Below are 15761 nucleotides of genomic sequence, written 5' to 3' on the forward strand. Positions count from 1 at the left end.
TTTTCATGTAGATTCTGAAGGAAATGAGAACACTTTTTATTTTAACATCTGAAAATGACACTTTGCAGGGTGATTGCTGACTCCAGTAAGAAACAAAATGTGGGATACAAATTTGATGAATATATAAAATACATATAAATTAACATTTAGTATAAAATGAAAATGCATTGTATTAAATAATTAATATTTTAATTCTGATTCTTAAAGGTTATCCTTTTCCTACTGCTCCTCCAGTAGATCCATTTGCAAAAATTCGAGCGGATGATTGTGGAAAAACAAAAGGATGCTTTAGGTCAGTATGATACAATGAAAATGTGTTAATTGTTTCTCTTTTAAGTAAAACCAATCTGACCTATGAACAAGGTAACTCTATAAATTGTTTCAATGAATATATCCTATTAGCAATACTTTATTGTAATTCTGAGTCTATGTGAAGTTTCCCAGTTGTGAAGTTCCTTTGTTTAGACAACTGAAATGTAGAGTTCTGCATAGATTTAAAAAAACCTTTCTAAGAACAGAACATCTTTGCACTGTGTTTTGATACCATAAACCTTGAAATTTTGAATGTTTTTCCATAGGAAATCATAGGAACAAGATGCTTGCTACCTTGATGTATGTTCTAAATTCACAAAGATTGAGTAAATGTTTTAAAAATCTACATAAAAATAAACATTTTTGGTAACTTATCTATTTACAAAACTATAGCACTTAGCTCAGCAAAGAAGCAAGAGCAGTGGGTTCATTTCAGTAGAACTACAAAATATCGGCAATGGTGGTTTGTTAAAGCTCTTCCCTGTTTCCATTTAGCAAACTGACTGTAAAGTTCAACCAACAAATAAAGTAACATTGTATTTGAACTAACAATCTGAAAACTCACCATCATAGGAATAGTATCTATAAAGCTCATGCACAGTTTATATTTTGACTTGTATAACCCGGCTTTAAAAGAATATTGCATCCATTTTGGTCATCATGATACAAAAAATATGTTGAGACTCTAAAAAGAGTGAAGAGAAGGACAACAAAGATTATTAGGGGACTGAGGCTAAAGCATATGATGATTGGTTGTAGGAACTGGATATATCTAATCTAACAAAGAGGAGGATTAACAGTGACATGATAGTAATATTCCAATATTTTGAGCGATTGTCACAGAGAAGAGGGGGTTATTCTCCAAAGCACCTGAGCACAAGACAAGAGGTAACTGATGGAAAATTATCAAAAAGAGATCCAACCTAGAATTAAGCAAAATTTCCTGACAGCAAGAACAATTAATCAGCTTGCCTCCAGAAACAGCGGGTGCTTCATCACTGGAGATTAAAAAATATATCAAACAACCATTTGTCCAGAATGGTGTGGGGTCTTCTGCTTGGGCAGGGAGTTGGACTAGAAGATCCTCAATTTTTTTCTTTTCAGTTCTGTTATTCTGTATTCATCCGAAGACACGGAGAATTCAGAGTTCCTGATAATTTATAATTTTAAAACAATGTCAATGAAGTAGAGATGGAACTGTTTCATGGATAAATGTATGGCTTAAAAATTAGAAAGGCACATATGGAATACAGAAAAACAACATGGAATAAAACTCCTGCTTTTGGCCCCATCTTGGAACTATGAATCTCTTTTATTATTCTCTGTTTTATTAAAACTATGCTCCTAATATATACAGGAACTTTAAACAGTCCTTGACCATTTAAGAGATTACATCAGGCAGTATGAGGTCATATAAACACGAGATATGTATAATATAAATCACATGGTATATACATATGTTATGCCAAATGGAGCTCACAAAAAGAAACTAATGACTGAGGTAACTATGGAGAAAAGTTTTCATAAAACAGTTTATCCTAATGGTATGCTTCAATACATTAATACATAGCTAATATTTCTGCCTGGAACCCTAACAATTACTTCACCTTGGAACTTCAGGCACCAACATCTGCTAGACTTCAACAACTGTGGGACAGTGGGATATGCCTCATGCAGGTAAGGAAGGGAATGGGTGGAAATATATGGTAATATGTAAGTGCTATGTTTACATTTTCATTTTCTTATTGTTGTGATCATTTTTGTCTAATACTCTTTTATTTCCTAATAATGTTCTCCGTGCATTGGGGAGGAACTAACTTCTACAGGCAGGAAAACCCTAGTTGGAAAAACAAGTGGGTCTACACAATCTACTACACAATCTACTACACAATCTACTGCAAGCCAATATTCCTGAACATATTTCTTGGATCACAGGCTGAATGCGCACAGTGGAATCTATAGTTGTGGCACAGTATTTTACTACAGTCTTCAAGGAAGAAAGAGTATGTATATTGACAAGTACAATACTATTCTCCTTATTCTATAAAATAAAATCTTTCACTTTCCAACAAGCATTTGTGCAATTAAATTCCTGTTATTGCCTCTAGTTTGATACCTTATCAATATTTCCTTTTCTTTTCCAGGTGCCATTTTGCACAAGATTGATTCCATATCACATTCCATCAAGAATAGAAAAATGACCAGAAACTGTGACCAGGATGCTTCCAGCTATTTTTATTATTATTAATTATTTTGTTAAACTATTTGCTCTAAGGAAACTTGGGTACTTTGAAAACTCATCCTGTAGTTAAACTATTTATACCATAGAACTTATGCTACAGAAGAAACATTGTGCTCTTTGTCAAGCTGGTCATCCAGATTTAATGAAATAACTGATTGATAAGTCAATTTGTGCCTTTCTGTTTCAGAATGTTTGCCATTTTGGATGCTGATCTCCAGAGACTCTTACTACTTTATTTATTGTGCTCAATAGAGTTTTGAATACTTCCAAATTGGAGCTTGATTCATCTGGACATAGGAAGGGTTTAGAAGGCAGAAATGGTTTGGGTTTACGGGGCTTTTGTGGGGGGATCAGTGTTGACTTCTGGAGATTGGTGGAGAAGTTCCTGTTTTTTTGGCATGATTTCAAAAGTGGCTTTCCCTTGACTGCTTCTTGGGACTAGAGAATGTCTGCCTCAAGATCATTCAGCTGGCTTCAGGCCTAATGTGGATTAGAATTAATCTTCTCCTGGTTTCTAGCCTATGTGTTAATTAACACATCAAGTTGGGTCTTTCAAAAGGTCAGGAATTCACTCAAAGTGTATAATTATAGTGGCTGCTATTGGTATATATGAAATAGTTTGATGAGGATGGATAGAAGGATCCTTGCTAAGATTCTGTAGGTACGATGGATTAACAAAAAAAAGTTTTGTGTTGGTTTGTTATCTTTTCCATGTGAAAAGGCTAGAATAAATGGGTGGGTGTTCCTTCTGAAAGGCTCAAATATGAATAGATTTGTGTTATTCCTATTTTACATAAAATAATCTTGCTGAGTTAAGCTAAATCCCATAGCCAGGTCTGATGGTTAAAACACCAGGCTAGGAAGTGGGAGATTATGAGTTCTAGTTTTGCCATAGACGTGGAAGCCAGCTGGGGTGGCCATAGGCCAGTCATTCTTTCTCAGTCCAATTACCTCAAAGGTTTGTTGTGAGGAAAATATGAGGAAGAAGATACATTTTCCACATTATTTGTGAGGTAGAATACAAACATATAAAAAAATAAAAAATTTAGATTAGCATTTTATTTCTCCCAGTGTACAACTAGATGTATCTGCAATGCTTTCAAACAGGAGACAGAGACATCATTTGACACTACTGTTCCTCCTCAGTTAGTTTTGGGGGTCAATGTTGTCAACGTACATTTATATTTATTAATTGTATTGGCCTCTCATTTTACTACAGGTTAACTCTGGGTGGCTTACATTACAAATTCTATACATAATACAAACAAATTCAACCCTACCTAAAAATGGAGAGGGAGTGAGTAGGATGAACAGGAGGGACAGTGAAATCTGTTATTAATCTGTCAACCATCTTCAATGTTACGACCCCACCCCCATTTGAACCTCAAGCCAACTGGTAGAGCCAGATCTTAAACTCTTGCGAAAGGACAGGAAGGTTAGAGCCAATCTCACTTGGGGGGGGGGGCAAAATGTTCAAAGGGCAGGGGCAATGGCCTCAAAGGCTCTTCTCCTGGACCCCACCTATTGGAATACCCTAGCCTAGCTAATAGGGCCCATAGAATGACTCCTCTGCCAGCATGGGTGGATTGGCCAATCCCATTGGGATAAACAGACCCTCAAATAATTTGAAACCATGTCAAAACCGCGAGTTCTAAACCGCGCCGACGAATGACTGCTGAAGCGCGCCGACAACAGCGCGCCGACAGAAGTGCGCTCTAAACCTAACCCTAAACCTAACCCTGACCCTGACCCTGACCCTAACCCTTACCTTAACATAAATCGTGCTTCTGTCAACAGGCTATTGTCGGCGCGCTGTTATCGGCGCATTGATGATGTTGTGGTTTTAGCGCCGCGGTTTTGTCGGCACGCTTTTTTTTTTTTTTTTTTAAGCATATTTTATTCAATTTTCACATTCCATTTGCAATCATTTATATACAGGGTATTTACTATAAAAAAAGAAAAGAAAAAAGAAAAAGGGAATAAAACGAACAAATAAAAAGGAAACACAACTCATCATTCACAACCCCACCTAACCCTTTCATCCTCCATACACCCCATCTACCCCCTCCAACTTTCCTTTCTCCCTCTAACACTCCCCTCCTACTTCCCTTTCCCCTCAAACCTTCCTTCTCCCCTTACTCCCCGGACACCCTCCTTACATTCCCCTTACTCCTTCCTTACTCCTCCATCTTCTTTCCCTCTACCTCCCTCCTTGGTGTATGCCTTTATTCGAGTGTTGTTTGATCTGATAAAAGTAAAATGAACCAAGGAAAAAAAGAAATAAAAAAAGGGAAAAAAGGAAAAACAAAAAACAAAAAAACAAAACACCGTATATAAATACATTCTTGTTCTTATTAAGACTATGTTAACACCCCCCCACCCCACCCCCCACAAATCCCCATCCCTAATCCTCCCGACTTCCCAGGGCCCACACCTGGCACTACCTTCTGTCTAAAATATCTTGTATACATATGGATTAAAAAATAAAAGTAATATATCAAAAGAAAGAAAAAAACAGAGAAAAGAAAAAAAAAGAGAAAAGAAAAGAGAAAAGAGAAAAAAGAAAAAAAAAGAAAAGAAAAGAAACCACTCTTTGTGTTGATCTCAGCCCCCTATCTTTATCTATACTTAAATAGTATAAATCATTCTATCTATATTTTATTCTCGTCTCTTACTTCTTTGCTATTTACCCCAACCTTCTGTAGATTCTCCCGTTCCTCTTCCTAAACCTCATGATCCCTTCCAATAAAATGTAAGCAGCGTGGTTCATGCCATATATTCAAATATAACTTTACAGACAAGTAATCAAACTTTCCCTTCTGGTAAAATTTAAACAGCGTAAGTGATCTTTCTTTACCCCCTTTTCAAACAGTAATTCAAAATCCCCTTCTTAGTAAAATTAAACAGCGTAGATCAAATATTACTTTACACAGGAATCAATTTCTATCTTAAGATAATTCCAACTGACTTCCTCTTCTAATAGGATTTAAATAACGTAGTTCATTCCACATGCATTTTACCCTCATCCCTCACTTGTCTGATATTTACCACTATCAAATTTATACTAGCATTTGTTTAAAATATAACTCAGAGGGATTTCAACCAACTTTCCCTTCAAATGAAAGTTAAGTAGCATGGATCATTCCACATATTCAAATAATACTTTCAGCAAGAGTCAGTTAACCTTCTATTTTAAAGTAATCCCTTCTAACAAAGTTTAAGCAACATAAATCATTCCGCATTCTTTTTACACTTATCTTAAGATAATCCCAACCGGCTTTCTGTTCTAATAAACTTTAAACAACGTAAATTTTACCCTCATCCCTTGCTTGTCTGATGTTTACCACAAATAACGTAGTTCATTCCACATGCATTTTACCCTCATCCCTTACCACTATCAAATTTGTACTAGCATTTGTTTAAAATGTAATTCAGAGCGATTTCAACCAACTTTCCCTTCAAATAAAAGTTAAATAGCATGGATCATTCCACATATTCAAATAATACTTTCAGCAAAAGTCATTAATAAGCTTTAAACAACGTGAATTTTACCCTCATCCCTTGCTTGTCTGATGTTTACCACTATCAAATTTATGCTAACGTTAATTTAAAATCTAGCTCAAAGTAGTTTCACCCAGCTTTCCCTTCTGATAAAAATTAGTCCGCTTTTTCTACCGGAGAGAGGTCTCAAACCCCCATTCAGTCCTCAACTTTAGCAAGCATTTTGAAATGTCTAGATTCTCGATCTCCGTTTTTCTGCTTCTCCGAGGGAGGAGGGGCTACCCCCTCCATCTTGCAGCCACATGGCCTGCCGTTTGCCTTCTCCTTCCGCTTGTCTCTCCTCTCTTCCAAGCGAGTCAGGAAGTCCCGCCTTCAGAATCCTACAATAGAAATCTTGAGCCTCCGAAACAGAGTTAAGACGAAATCTTTGATTCTCAAATGTAACCGTGATACCGGCAGGGGCCTCCCATCTGTATCGAATCTGTTGACTCCTAAGCTCCTTAGTTAAAAAGGCGTAATCCCTTCTTGCTTTCAGCATCTGAAAAGGAATATCTTTGAAAACAATCAGGTCCTGGCCGTCAACTCGGAAACTGTTATTATGAAGCTTTTGCACAATCGCATTTCTAGATTCTTTTGTAGAGAAATGTATAATTATGTCCCTCGGGAGCTGTCGCTGTGCCGCTATCAATGAGTTCTGGCGATAGATTTTCCGAATTTGCCAGTCAAAGTTAAGTCCCGGGCTTCCCAGCGCATGGCTGAAGGCTTCAGCAAAGGTCTGTTTCAAATTCTCTTGCTCCTTTTCACGGAATCCTCTGACTCTTATCGCAGATGCCTTCCTATTAAAATTTATCATCATAAGCTGTTTTTCGTTATCTCTAATTTCTTGTTGTAAAATTTGAATATTGGTAGTCAAATTAGAGTTAGCCTTCTCCAGACTTTCCAATTTGTTCTCCATTTCAGCAGAGTAATCTGTCAGGGCAGACACGGCTGCAAACGTATTCGCCTTCATTTGATTAACTTTAGATTTTAAATCATCATATAATTCCAATACAAATTCCCTAATTTCTTTCTTAAAAGCATTAAGCATTTTAAAGAGATATTCCTGTGTTAAAAGTTCTCCAGCAGAGGGCATAGGAGACAAAGGCTGTGTTTCCAATAAAGATTCTTTAAATTCTTTAGACACATTTGTAGCAAGACGCTTCTTTGACTTGGGTGCCATAATAAATAAACAAGTAAGCAGAGCTTCGCTCCCCTCTATTTCAAAAGAAGAAGAGTTTATTTTGTTAAGGAGCAGTCTGCAGGAAGATAAAACCGGCTAAGTACATCAATCATCCACGGAGAGAAATCGCCATTTTGAGGTCTATTTAGACAAAGAAGTCTCTAAGACGAATGGTGCTGGTATTTACGATAGTAATAAAAGCATAAATCTCACAGGGGTGGGACCCGCCCGTATCAATTCTAGCTTGAAAAAACTTTGTTTTGTCCTGGGGGGGGCTAGCCTGTCTGGGGCTGCCAAAAAAAAAAAAAGGCAGCTGAGAAGAAATGGCTGGAGATAAACGCTCCGCTTCGGCTGGATCTAATCTCTTTCCACAGCCAAAAAAGAAAAAAGGCTGTGGCTTACGAATAGACCCTAGCCTACGGAGCTATCCTCCCTGCCCCTTTCTTAGCCAAAAAGGGGTGCTATCTATGATCTTATTTAGATATACAGACCAGATCTCTGAGGAGCTCGGTGGAGCCCTCCTCGGCAACAGGCCACGCCCCCCGGAAGTCGCCTTGTCGGCACGCTTTTGTCGTGCGCGCATTTGTCGGGTCACGGTCAAGAAGGCCTTTAAAGAAGATTACCAACATCTTGAATAGCACCCAGAAGCAAACTGGCAGCCAGTGCAGTTCGTGCAGCAGTGGTATCACATGGGTCATTTTTGGCACTCCAAAAACTCTGCATTAGCTGTAACTTCTGAATGCTCTTCAAAAGTAGCCCCATTTAGAACATGTTTCAATAATCCAAATGCAAGATGACTAGGGCTGGCATTAACTGAAAATGCCAGGTTTACAATTTATAGAACTTAGAATTAGGCACATTTGCATGAAACCTAAAGTGCTTTATTACAGCTGAAAGTTATAGACCGCACAATTTTTGTACAGATGTCAGTGGTGAAATCTAAAAAAAATTCCTATCGGTTCTGTAGGCGTGACTTGGTGGGGGATCATGTGATTGGGTGGGCATGGCTATGTAGTCATGTGACTGGGGGAGTCAAAAGAGAGAAACTCACTTTAGCAATGTCCTGCTGGAGTAGGGGTTGGACTAGATGAGCTTCAGGTCCCTTCCAGCTGTAGATTGCTGTGCTCTTTCAAGGTATCCTCTGAAGCTACGTCTAATACCAGGTTTGTGGTCCTCCCTCTCTCTTCTTTTTCCCTCCCTCCCTCCCTTTCTTTCTTTCTTTCTTTCTTTCTTTCTTTCTTTCGCAGCACCCCCCCCCCATTTTTGGCCTAGCAGGCCTCATGAAAGCCTCCTGGCAGCAAAAATGGACCCCAAATACTAAAAGGAAGTTTTTTTAAAGTTCCTACCATCGTGCAGCACAGCTGATTGTCGGAACTTTTTTTTTATTTTGATAAGCATTTTTTGATACTGGTTTGAGTGAACGGTGGCATTTTTTACTACTGGTTTGAGTGAACCGGCCCGAACCAATAGCATTTCACCACTGGATAACATCGTCATACGTGAATGACTCTTTATTATGGACCATGACAAAATAATTACAAATACAAACGTGTGTCAAAAGTAGACAACCAAATAACATGTTCATTACATATATAACAGTATATCTCATAACAGAAGATAGCAATAGAAGTGAGAGACATGGATGTGTAAAATAGCATGCTCTCTAATTGCTGTTGCAATGTCACATTTATTTAACATTAACTTAACATTGGTCAAACCTATGAGTCAATGTTTGTATAAATGATGTTGACATGCCACAAATGTTGCAATGCTGAAAATAATAGCGTCATATCTGCCAAAAATAAGGCAGTATAAAATTTACCTGTGATATTGATTTAAAAGAGGGCAACAAAGACAAAGTAGATATCACAACAAAATGTCACATAAGACACAACCTACTTTTCTGACTTTTCTTACTCCACCCCCTTCCAGGTGGGCAAAATCTTCCATATACAAACATACCTACTGCTTATTCAGTGACCATACAATGTTGCAACAGGGTTGGCCAGTACTTATGACTGGTCTTCAAAGTTCCAGCCATTGCAGTACTCCTATGGTCACATGATGATGATTCAGATGTTTGGCAACTAGCTCGCACTTGCAATAGTTGCAGCATTCGATGGTCACATGATTGTAATTTGCAACCTTCCCTTGGCCTTCTTGCACTTTCCCAGACCCATCCTCATTTTCCCTCAGCTTAGTCTTCTTATACTGATCTGCAACCTCCTTCCCTCACCCTTCCTGTGCTTGCACCAACCCACATCCTCCTTCTTTTGATCTCCCTGTGTTTGCACAGCACTGCAGAACCCCTCCCCGCAACTCACATACTGTCTGCCAGGCCTCCAAGGGCCTTCCCTAGCCTCCTTTCCTGGAACTCCCACTGCTTCCCACTTAAATCATGTCTCTTGAAGTTACGCCAGCAACTAGATCTGCCTGGATTGCTGTCGCTAAGCAATGCAACGGCATGACATCATGCTTTATGACTGCATCATTTACCAATTGCAATCCCAGTCCCAATTGCTGTTGTTATCTAAGGAGAACACGGCAAATGTGAATGCTCTGTATTAGGTCATAGTTGTAAGTTTTCTCGGGTAATTGATGGGCTTGAAAAGATTGTGAAACTTTTCCTCAGTTAATATTAAGAATGAACTCAAACACAATTGTTATTCATTCATATTACTCAAAGTAAAAAAAAAAATTGGGGAAAACCATAATACTTAATTTTCTCTTTTAAAAACCTGTGGAAAACAAATGTTAACTTTTCTGTTAAAGCAGAAAATAGGTGGCCAATACTGTTGCAGAAGCCCCCACCCACAAATCCCAACAACCAAAAAAATTTTTTTTTAAAAAAGGCTAGCTCTTACCTCAGTATTAATTATATTTCTTTTCTTGTATTGTGTTGCTTTAGGCTTACATTACATTACACACTAGGGGTATGTACAAAACAGAAAATGTGCTTTGAAGCTGAAACAAACCATTGATTCCAGGAAGTTCTCTTGAAACATTTTAGATGTAGATCAGCAAAAATTTCAGATGAAACAAAATTTGAAGATGCTATAGGGCAATGATAGTAGCAATTATGTCAGCATTCATCAACACCCAATTATTCTTGAAAACACACTTTATTCCTATGTGATTTTTGAAGACTGCAGAGGCCATATGAGAATAGAGTGTGTGGCCTCCAGACCCCCATGAGATCATGTTCTTGCTTAGCCTTCAGAATCTCTAAAAAATGTGTGAGCACAGGTATGTCTTCACACAATTTTTGGAGGCTCCAGAAGCCGCATGAGAATGGGATGCATTCTTGTATGATCTCTAAAGCCTCCAAAAATTGCACAGCAGCAGGGAGGCTGCAGAGGCTGGAAAAGAGCATTCCTCAAAGCTGCTTCAAGAACAAAGACCTTGTACAATCTGGAGCTGTATATAAGGGTCTCTTAATAGAAAAAGAAAACAGCATGAAGGTAAGTGGTGCTTCTGTTTAGATACATAAAAGTCTTTTTAGTATATAAAAACTAAAATTCAAATTTCCAAACAAGATATGGGGACTAAAACGTACAAATATTTTCCTTGACTAAAAAAAATATTTTGAGGTAAGGTTGAATGTGCAAAATGAAATGGAACCCTTGCATGTAAAGTATCAGCCCATTTTAAACTCGATAAGTGATCAGTTTGGTAGAAGATTTGATCAATTCAGACATTTATAACTGACTATTAAAATAATCCAAAAATCCAGGTGTAGTCAAATAGAACTCTGACAAACTGAGAGAAAAAAGGACAAGTGTAAACAATGGAAAGAGAAATATATAACTAAGGCAGAATACCAGCATAACAAAAAAAAAAGGTTTCTTTTAATGTGTGAGGAACAAGAAGAAAGTCAGGGAAATGATTGGTCAACTAATGGGAGAAGGTAGTAAGGAGATGACAGGCAGCAGAAAGAAAGTGAACTGTTTAATTCCTTCTTTGTACCTGTCTTCATGCAAAAAGGAAAAAAAATAGTCCAATTTATCAAAAAAGCAATTCTGTGGGGAAACAGAACAGTTATGCAGGTCAAAATAGGCAAGGAATTGGTAAGAAAACACCTATCCATTCTAGACAAATCAACTCTCCAGGACCAGATGGTTTATACTCCATGATTCAGAAAGACCAGGCAGATGTGATTTCAGAACCACTTAACAAAATCTTTCAGAGCTCCTGGAGCACAGAAGAGCTACCGGAAGACTGGAAAAGAGCTGACATGGTTTCAATCTTCAAAAAGGTGGATCCAAGAAACTACAGACCAAACAACCTGACTGACATCAATACCTGGGAAAATCCTAAAGCAATAATCAAGCAGCAGATTCATGAGCACCTAAAAACGAAGAAGGCAATTACTAGAAGACAGCATGGGTTTGCTAAAAACAAACCTTATTGCATTCTTTGACAAACTGCTTAGTGAATCAGGGAAATGATGTGGATATAATATATCTGGATTTTAGTAAGTCATTTGACAAAGTAAATCACAGCCTACTTCTTGGTAAGGTAGAATAATGTCTAGACAGTACCACCATCAGATAGATTTACAGTTGCCTAACCAGGTACATCCAGCATGTAGTCTTCAATGGAGCTGCATCTACATAGAGGAAAGCATACATTGGGATACCTTAGGTTTCTGTCGTGGGCCACTGCTCTTCAACTTCTTCATAAAGGAGATGAGGGAATAAAAGGGGAACTCATCAAATTTGACATAAAGTTAGGGGAGAATTGCAAACACTTTGGAAGACAGATTCAAGATTCAGAAGGATCTTGACAAACTTGACCTTATCCAATAAGATGAAGTTCAGTGATAAGAAAAGGTTTTACACATAGTGTAAGGTTCTGCATTTAGGTGGGGAAAAACAAATACATAGGTATAGAATAGGCAGTACCTGGCTTAACGATAGTAACAGTGGTGTCTAGGTGTCTTGGCCCACCATTTAAGTATGAGCCAGCAGTATGCTGCATCTACCAAAAAAAAAAAAGCCAATGCACTCCGAAGACTGCATTAAGAGAGGGCTAACATTAAGATCACGAGAAGTGATTGTACCACTTTATATTTGAGCATTGGGTCCTATCCAACAAATTGCAATTCAGTGATGAGAAAAGGTTTTAAAGTTGTACTAGAAGGTCCCTTCCAGCCCTATGTTTCTATGATTGTTCAATTGTCAAATATGTATACAAAGTACTGACAAATGCTGAGTTCAATCATCTCAGCTCATAGTCTAGTAGAAAGAAAAAAAGGCAAGGCTGCCTGTAACAGTACGGTTCTCAGCAATGGGAGACTTTTTCAAAACATTCAAAGCAAAGAAATATACTTTGATATCTACTGTTGCCCAAATTTCCAGAAAAAAGAGAAGATGAAAATGAAATATATTCCAACCTGCAGTATTCCATGGAAGTATTTGGTACAGTGCTTTGAGTTGCCTATTGTAATGTCAAGATGAGGGATCAGAAATTGATACTCCCCTAATGAAACAATAAAGTTGTTTCAAACAAATTAACACATGCTTAAGGACCCATTGCCTTAAATACATCACGAATCATCAAATTCGTCAACGTGGAAAATAGTTGTCTTATGTGTTCTAGCACCAGGCTTTAAATTAATGGTTTATTAGATAATCTATTGGGAGTTGCATTTTGTGTGTGTGTGTGTATAAGGAGAAAAATATCCTGACATCTCATGAAACCATAATTAGGGTTCACAGCAAGGAGCAAAGAAAAGGCTCTGGAAAAATCAGGATTGGGTCATTATGATTAAGTAATCTCCTTATTGTTATTTGGTGTGCAACCCTTAAAGTTTTCAAGGATTGCATATCAAGTAACAGCAATAAAGATTTAGCCTTCGGAGTATTTTTTTTTTAATAAGTGTTTTTTAATTTTAGTTTAAAACGGGTACAGCATCTTTCTTTACATCTGTAGAAAATGTATCAATCAATTACAGATAAGTTTTGGTACATCTCCTCCACAGTCAACCAACATAACTCATATTAACTCAAGCATTATTATATATCCATTTTCATTTAACTGTAATTATTATTTAGAAATATTGATAAGAGTAATAATCTTGAACAATACCTGCCAACACCAGTGGGAAAGGAAAAAAATCCAAAAAAAAAAAAGAAAAGAAAAGAAAAGAGGACAAATAAAAAATTAAAATTAAAATAAAAAATAGTAAATAATACGAAAAAAGACAAAAACGACAAGAGACAAGGCAGGAAAACAAAACAAAACACAGGTGTCTATTATGAAAAAAAAAGAAGTATATCAACTGGTTACAACATGCTTTGGTGCTTCTCTTCCGTTAATTCATATTAATTCAAATATCTTAACTCGAATATTTACCATATCAACATCATTATACCTCCAGTTTTAATTACCTTTGGTTATTTAAACATCCTTCATCCTTAGCTATGCTAAAGAATTAATCCATAACACATGCTGACAATTCATTTACTTATTTGTAAAATCCTCTATTATCATCAAATCCTCATATCCTATTTTAGCTGAACATCCATAATATTTAATTATATCATATATAATAACATTTTCCCAGTATTGATTAACATTTGATTGTATGTATTTTATTTAGTTTTTTAGTAGTGATAATTATTGTAGTTAATACTCTTTGTGTATGATCTAAAGATGTTTTCTCATATCCAATTGTTAGTTATCATATCAACTCCACCTTATATACATTACTATCAATATCAATTATTATTCAGCTATATCTGTTACAAGAAAAAGCAATTAGGTTTAACTAGTTTTCAATTGTATTCATCAATCTATCAGCCAGTTCCAAATTGTATATATTGCTATACATATCAGTCATTATTCAGCTATATCTATTACAAATTGAAGTAATCAGATTTAGCTAATTTTAAGTTGTATTCTCCCATCTGTCAGCCTGTGTCCCTCCAACAGCGAGATTTCCTCAGTCCAATAGCCATTCGTTGGATAAATTTACCAAATGTTTTCATAAGCAAATCCAGACAAAGATATTTTGGCACCTTTGGACTCTGAATGTCAGTGATGAAATAATAATGTTGTCCTGGGCTTATAAAATTTTCCAAATTAACTTTAATTCTCAAGGGTGGATTTTCCATTCCTCCTGCACTCTGTCTCTTTAAATGAGTCTTCTTTATAGCTCCCCCACTCCTTTCTTCCTCTGAGATAGACCAGACACCATTTCTCACATTTTCCATTTGTGTTTCAGGAACATTTAAACATTCAACGATCTCAGTTTTAACTTCATATTTTAAAATCAGTTGATCCAATTTTCTTTCCAGCGTTTGATAAGAATCAAAGAGTCCTCTACACGCGGAAAAAAGAGTCTGAAATGAAATCTTAGAGGTATATAGGGAGGCCATGATGTGTCGCAGTTAAAAATTACAAGCTCTCTTTCCCCCCCCCCCACAGATTTCGAAACACTTTTCTTAGTCTCTTACAGGCTGTCAATCTTATCTAGTTGTAAACAGAACCAAGTAATAAAGTAATAAAAATGTCGAATCGTGACAGGCTAATTAGTAGAAGATAAATTTTACGATCCACTTAGGGAGATTCAGAGGGGGGAGGATGTTGAGGAGTTTCTTGAAGCATTTAAGAAGTAAAGTAACCACCAGTCATAAATCCATTAGAAAAAGCCAATTCGCCGCTAAATCTTCCTGTTTTTTGGTTTCAGTTAGCTTAATTTTTTAACGCGAACAGTCTCTCTTGGATAATAAAATCAGCTTACCAGATGACATCACTTCTACCATTCTTAGGGGCAACCTGCAGTTTCAGTTAGCACGCAGCTAATCCAAAAAGGAATTGGCACGAGGAGTTAATACCCCCCCAGAGACTTGCAGGTGTCTCTGAGGTCCTGGGTCTCTCCCCACCTTCACTGTCGTCTCCGGGACAGCTAGGGTTCAAAGAACCCGTCCAAAAATCCTTCGGTATAGAGGAATTTCAGGAGTAGCCTGAAACTCCATCTTCTCACTGCTAAGCCCCGCCTTCTTCTCCAGCCTTCGGAGTATTTTTGTGTAACAACTTCAAAATGATATTTTAGCAAGTCAATATTTTTACTTAGCGCTGCTAGTTAAAAAGGCACTGTTCATAATGTAAATGAAGTGAGTCTCTGGGGTCTTCCAAATGATATTTGAGAAGTAATCATTACCTTTATTGGAACAACTGACAAGAATGTAGAAACAGAAGACAATTTGTTGTATAGGGTTTTAGTTTTATAGCTCTGATTCCAGCACAAATCGTGATTCCAACACCATATTCAAATAGAATTTAATATGCCCACTATGCTTTATGTTTTCTTATCAGAGTTTGTAGAAATCATATAGACTGAGCACATTTTGTCACATTTTTATTTTCTTCACATACTTTGGGATGGGGATTCATTCATAAGCTAATGAATCAAGAACTGGTACTGAATGTAAATTAGGAAAAATAAAAAACCTAAAAACTATAACAATTCAATAAACCCTT

At 37.0% G+C, this 15761-nt stretch overlaps 1 protein-coding gene across 1 annotated transcript in view; it reads left to right on the forward strand.

The window, feature by feature from the left end:
- The window catches only part of FRRS1L (ferric chelate reductase 1 like), a 49030-nt gene that overhangs the window by 24973 nt on the left and 8296 nt on the right, over positions 1-15761 (forward strand). Inside the window, exon 2 of the mRNA XM_032238253.1 lies at positions 208-292. Within this exon, the coding sequence (XP_032094144.1) occupies positions 208-292 (85 nt within the window). The remainder of the gene's footprint in view (positions 1-207; positions 293-15761) is intronic.

The sequence above is a fragment of the Thamnophis elegans genome, chromosome Z (genome assembly GCF_009769535.1).
Source record: "Thamnophis elegans isolate rThaEle1 chromosome Z, rThaEle1.pri, whole genome shotgun sequence".
Lineage (NCBI taxonomy): Eukaryota > Metazoa > Chordata > Lepidosauria > Squamata > Colubridae > Thamnophis > Thamnophis elegans.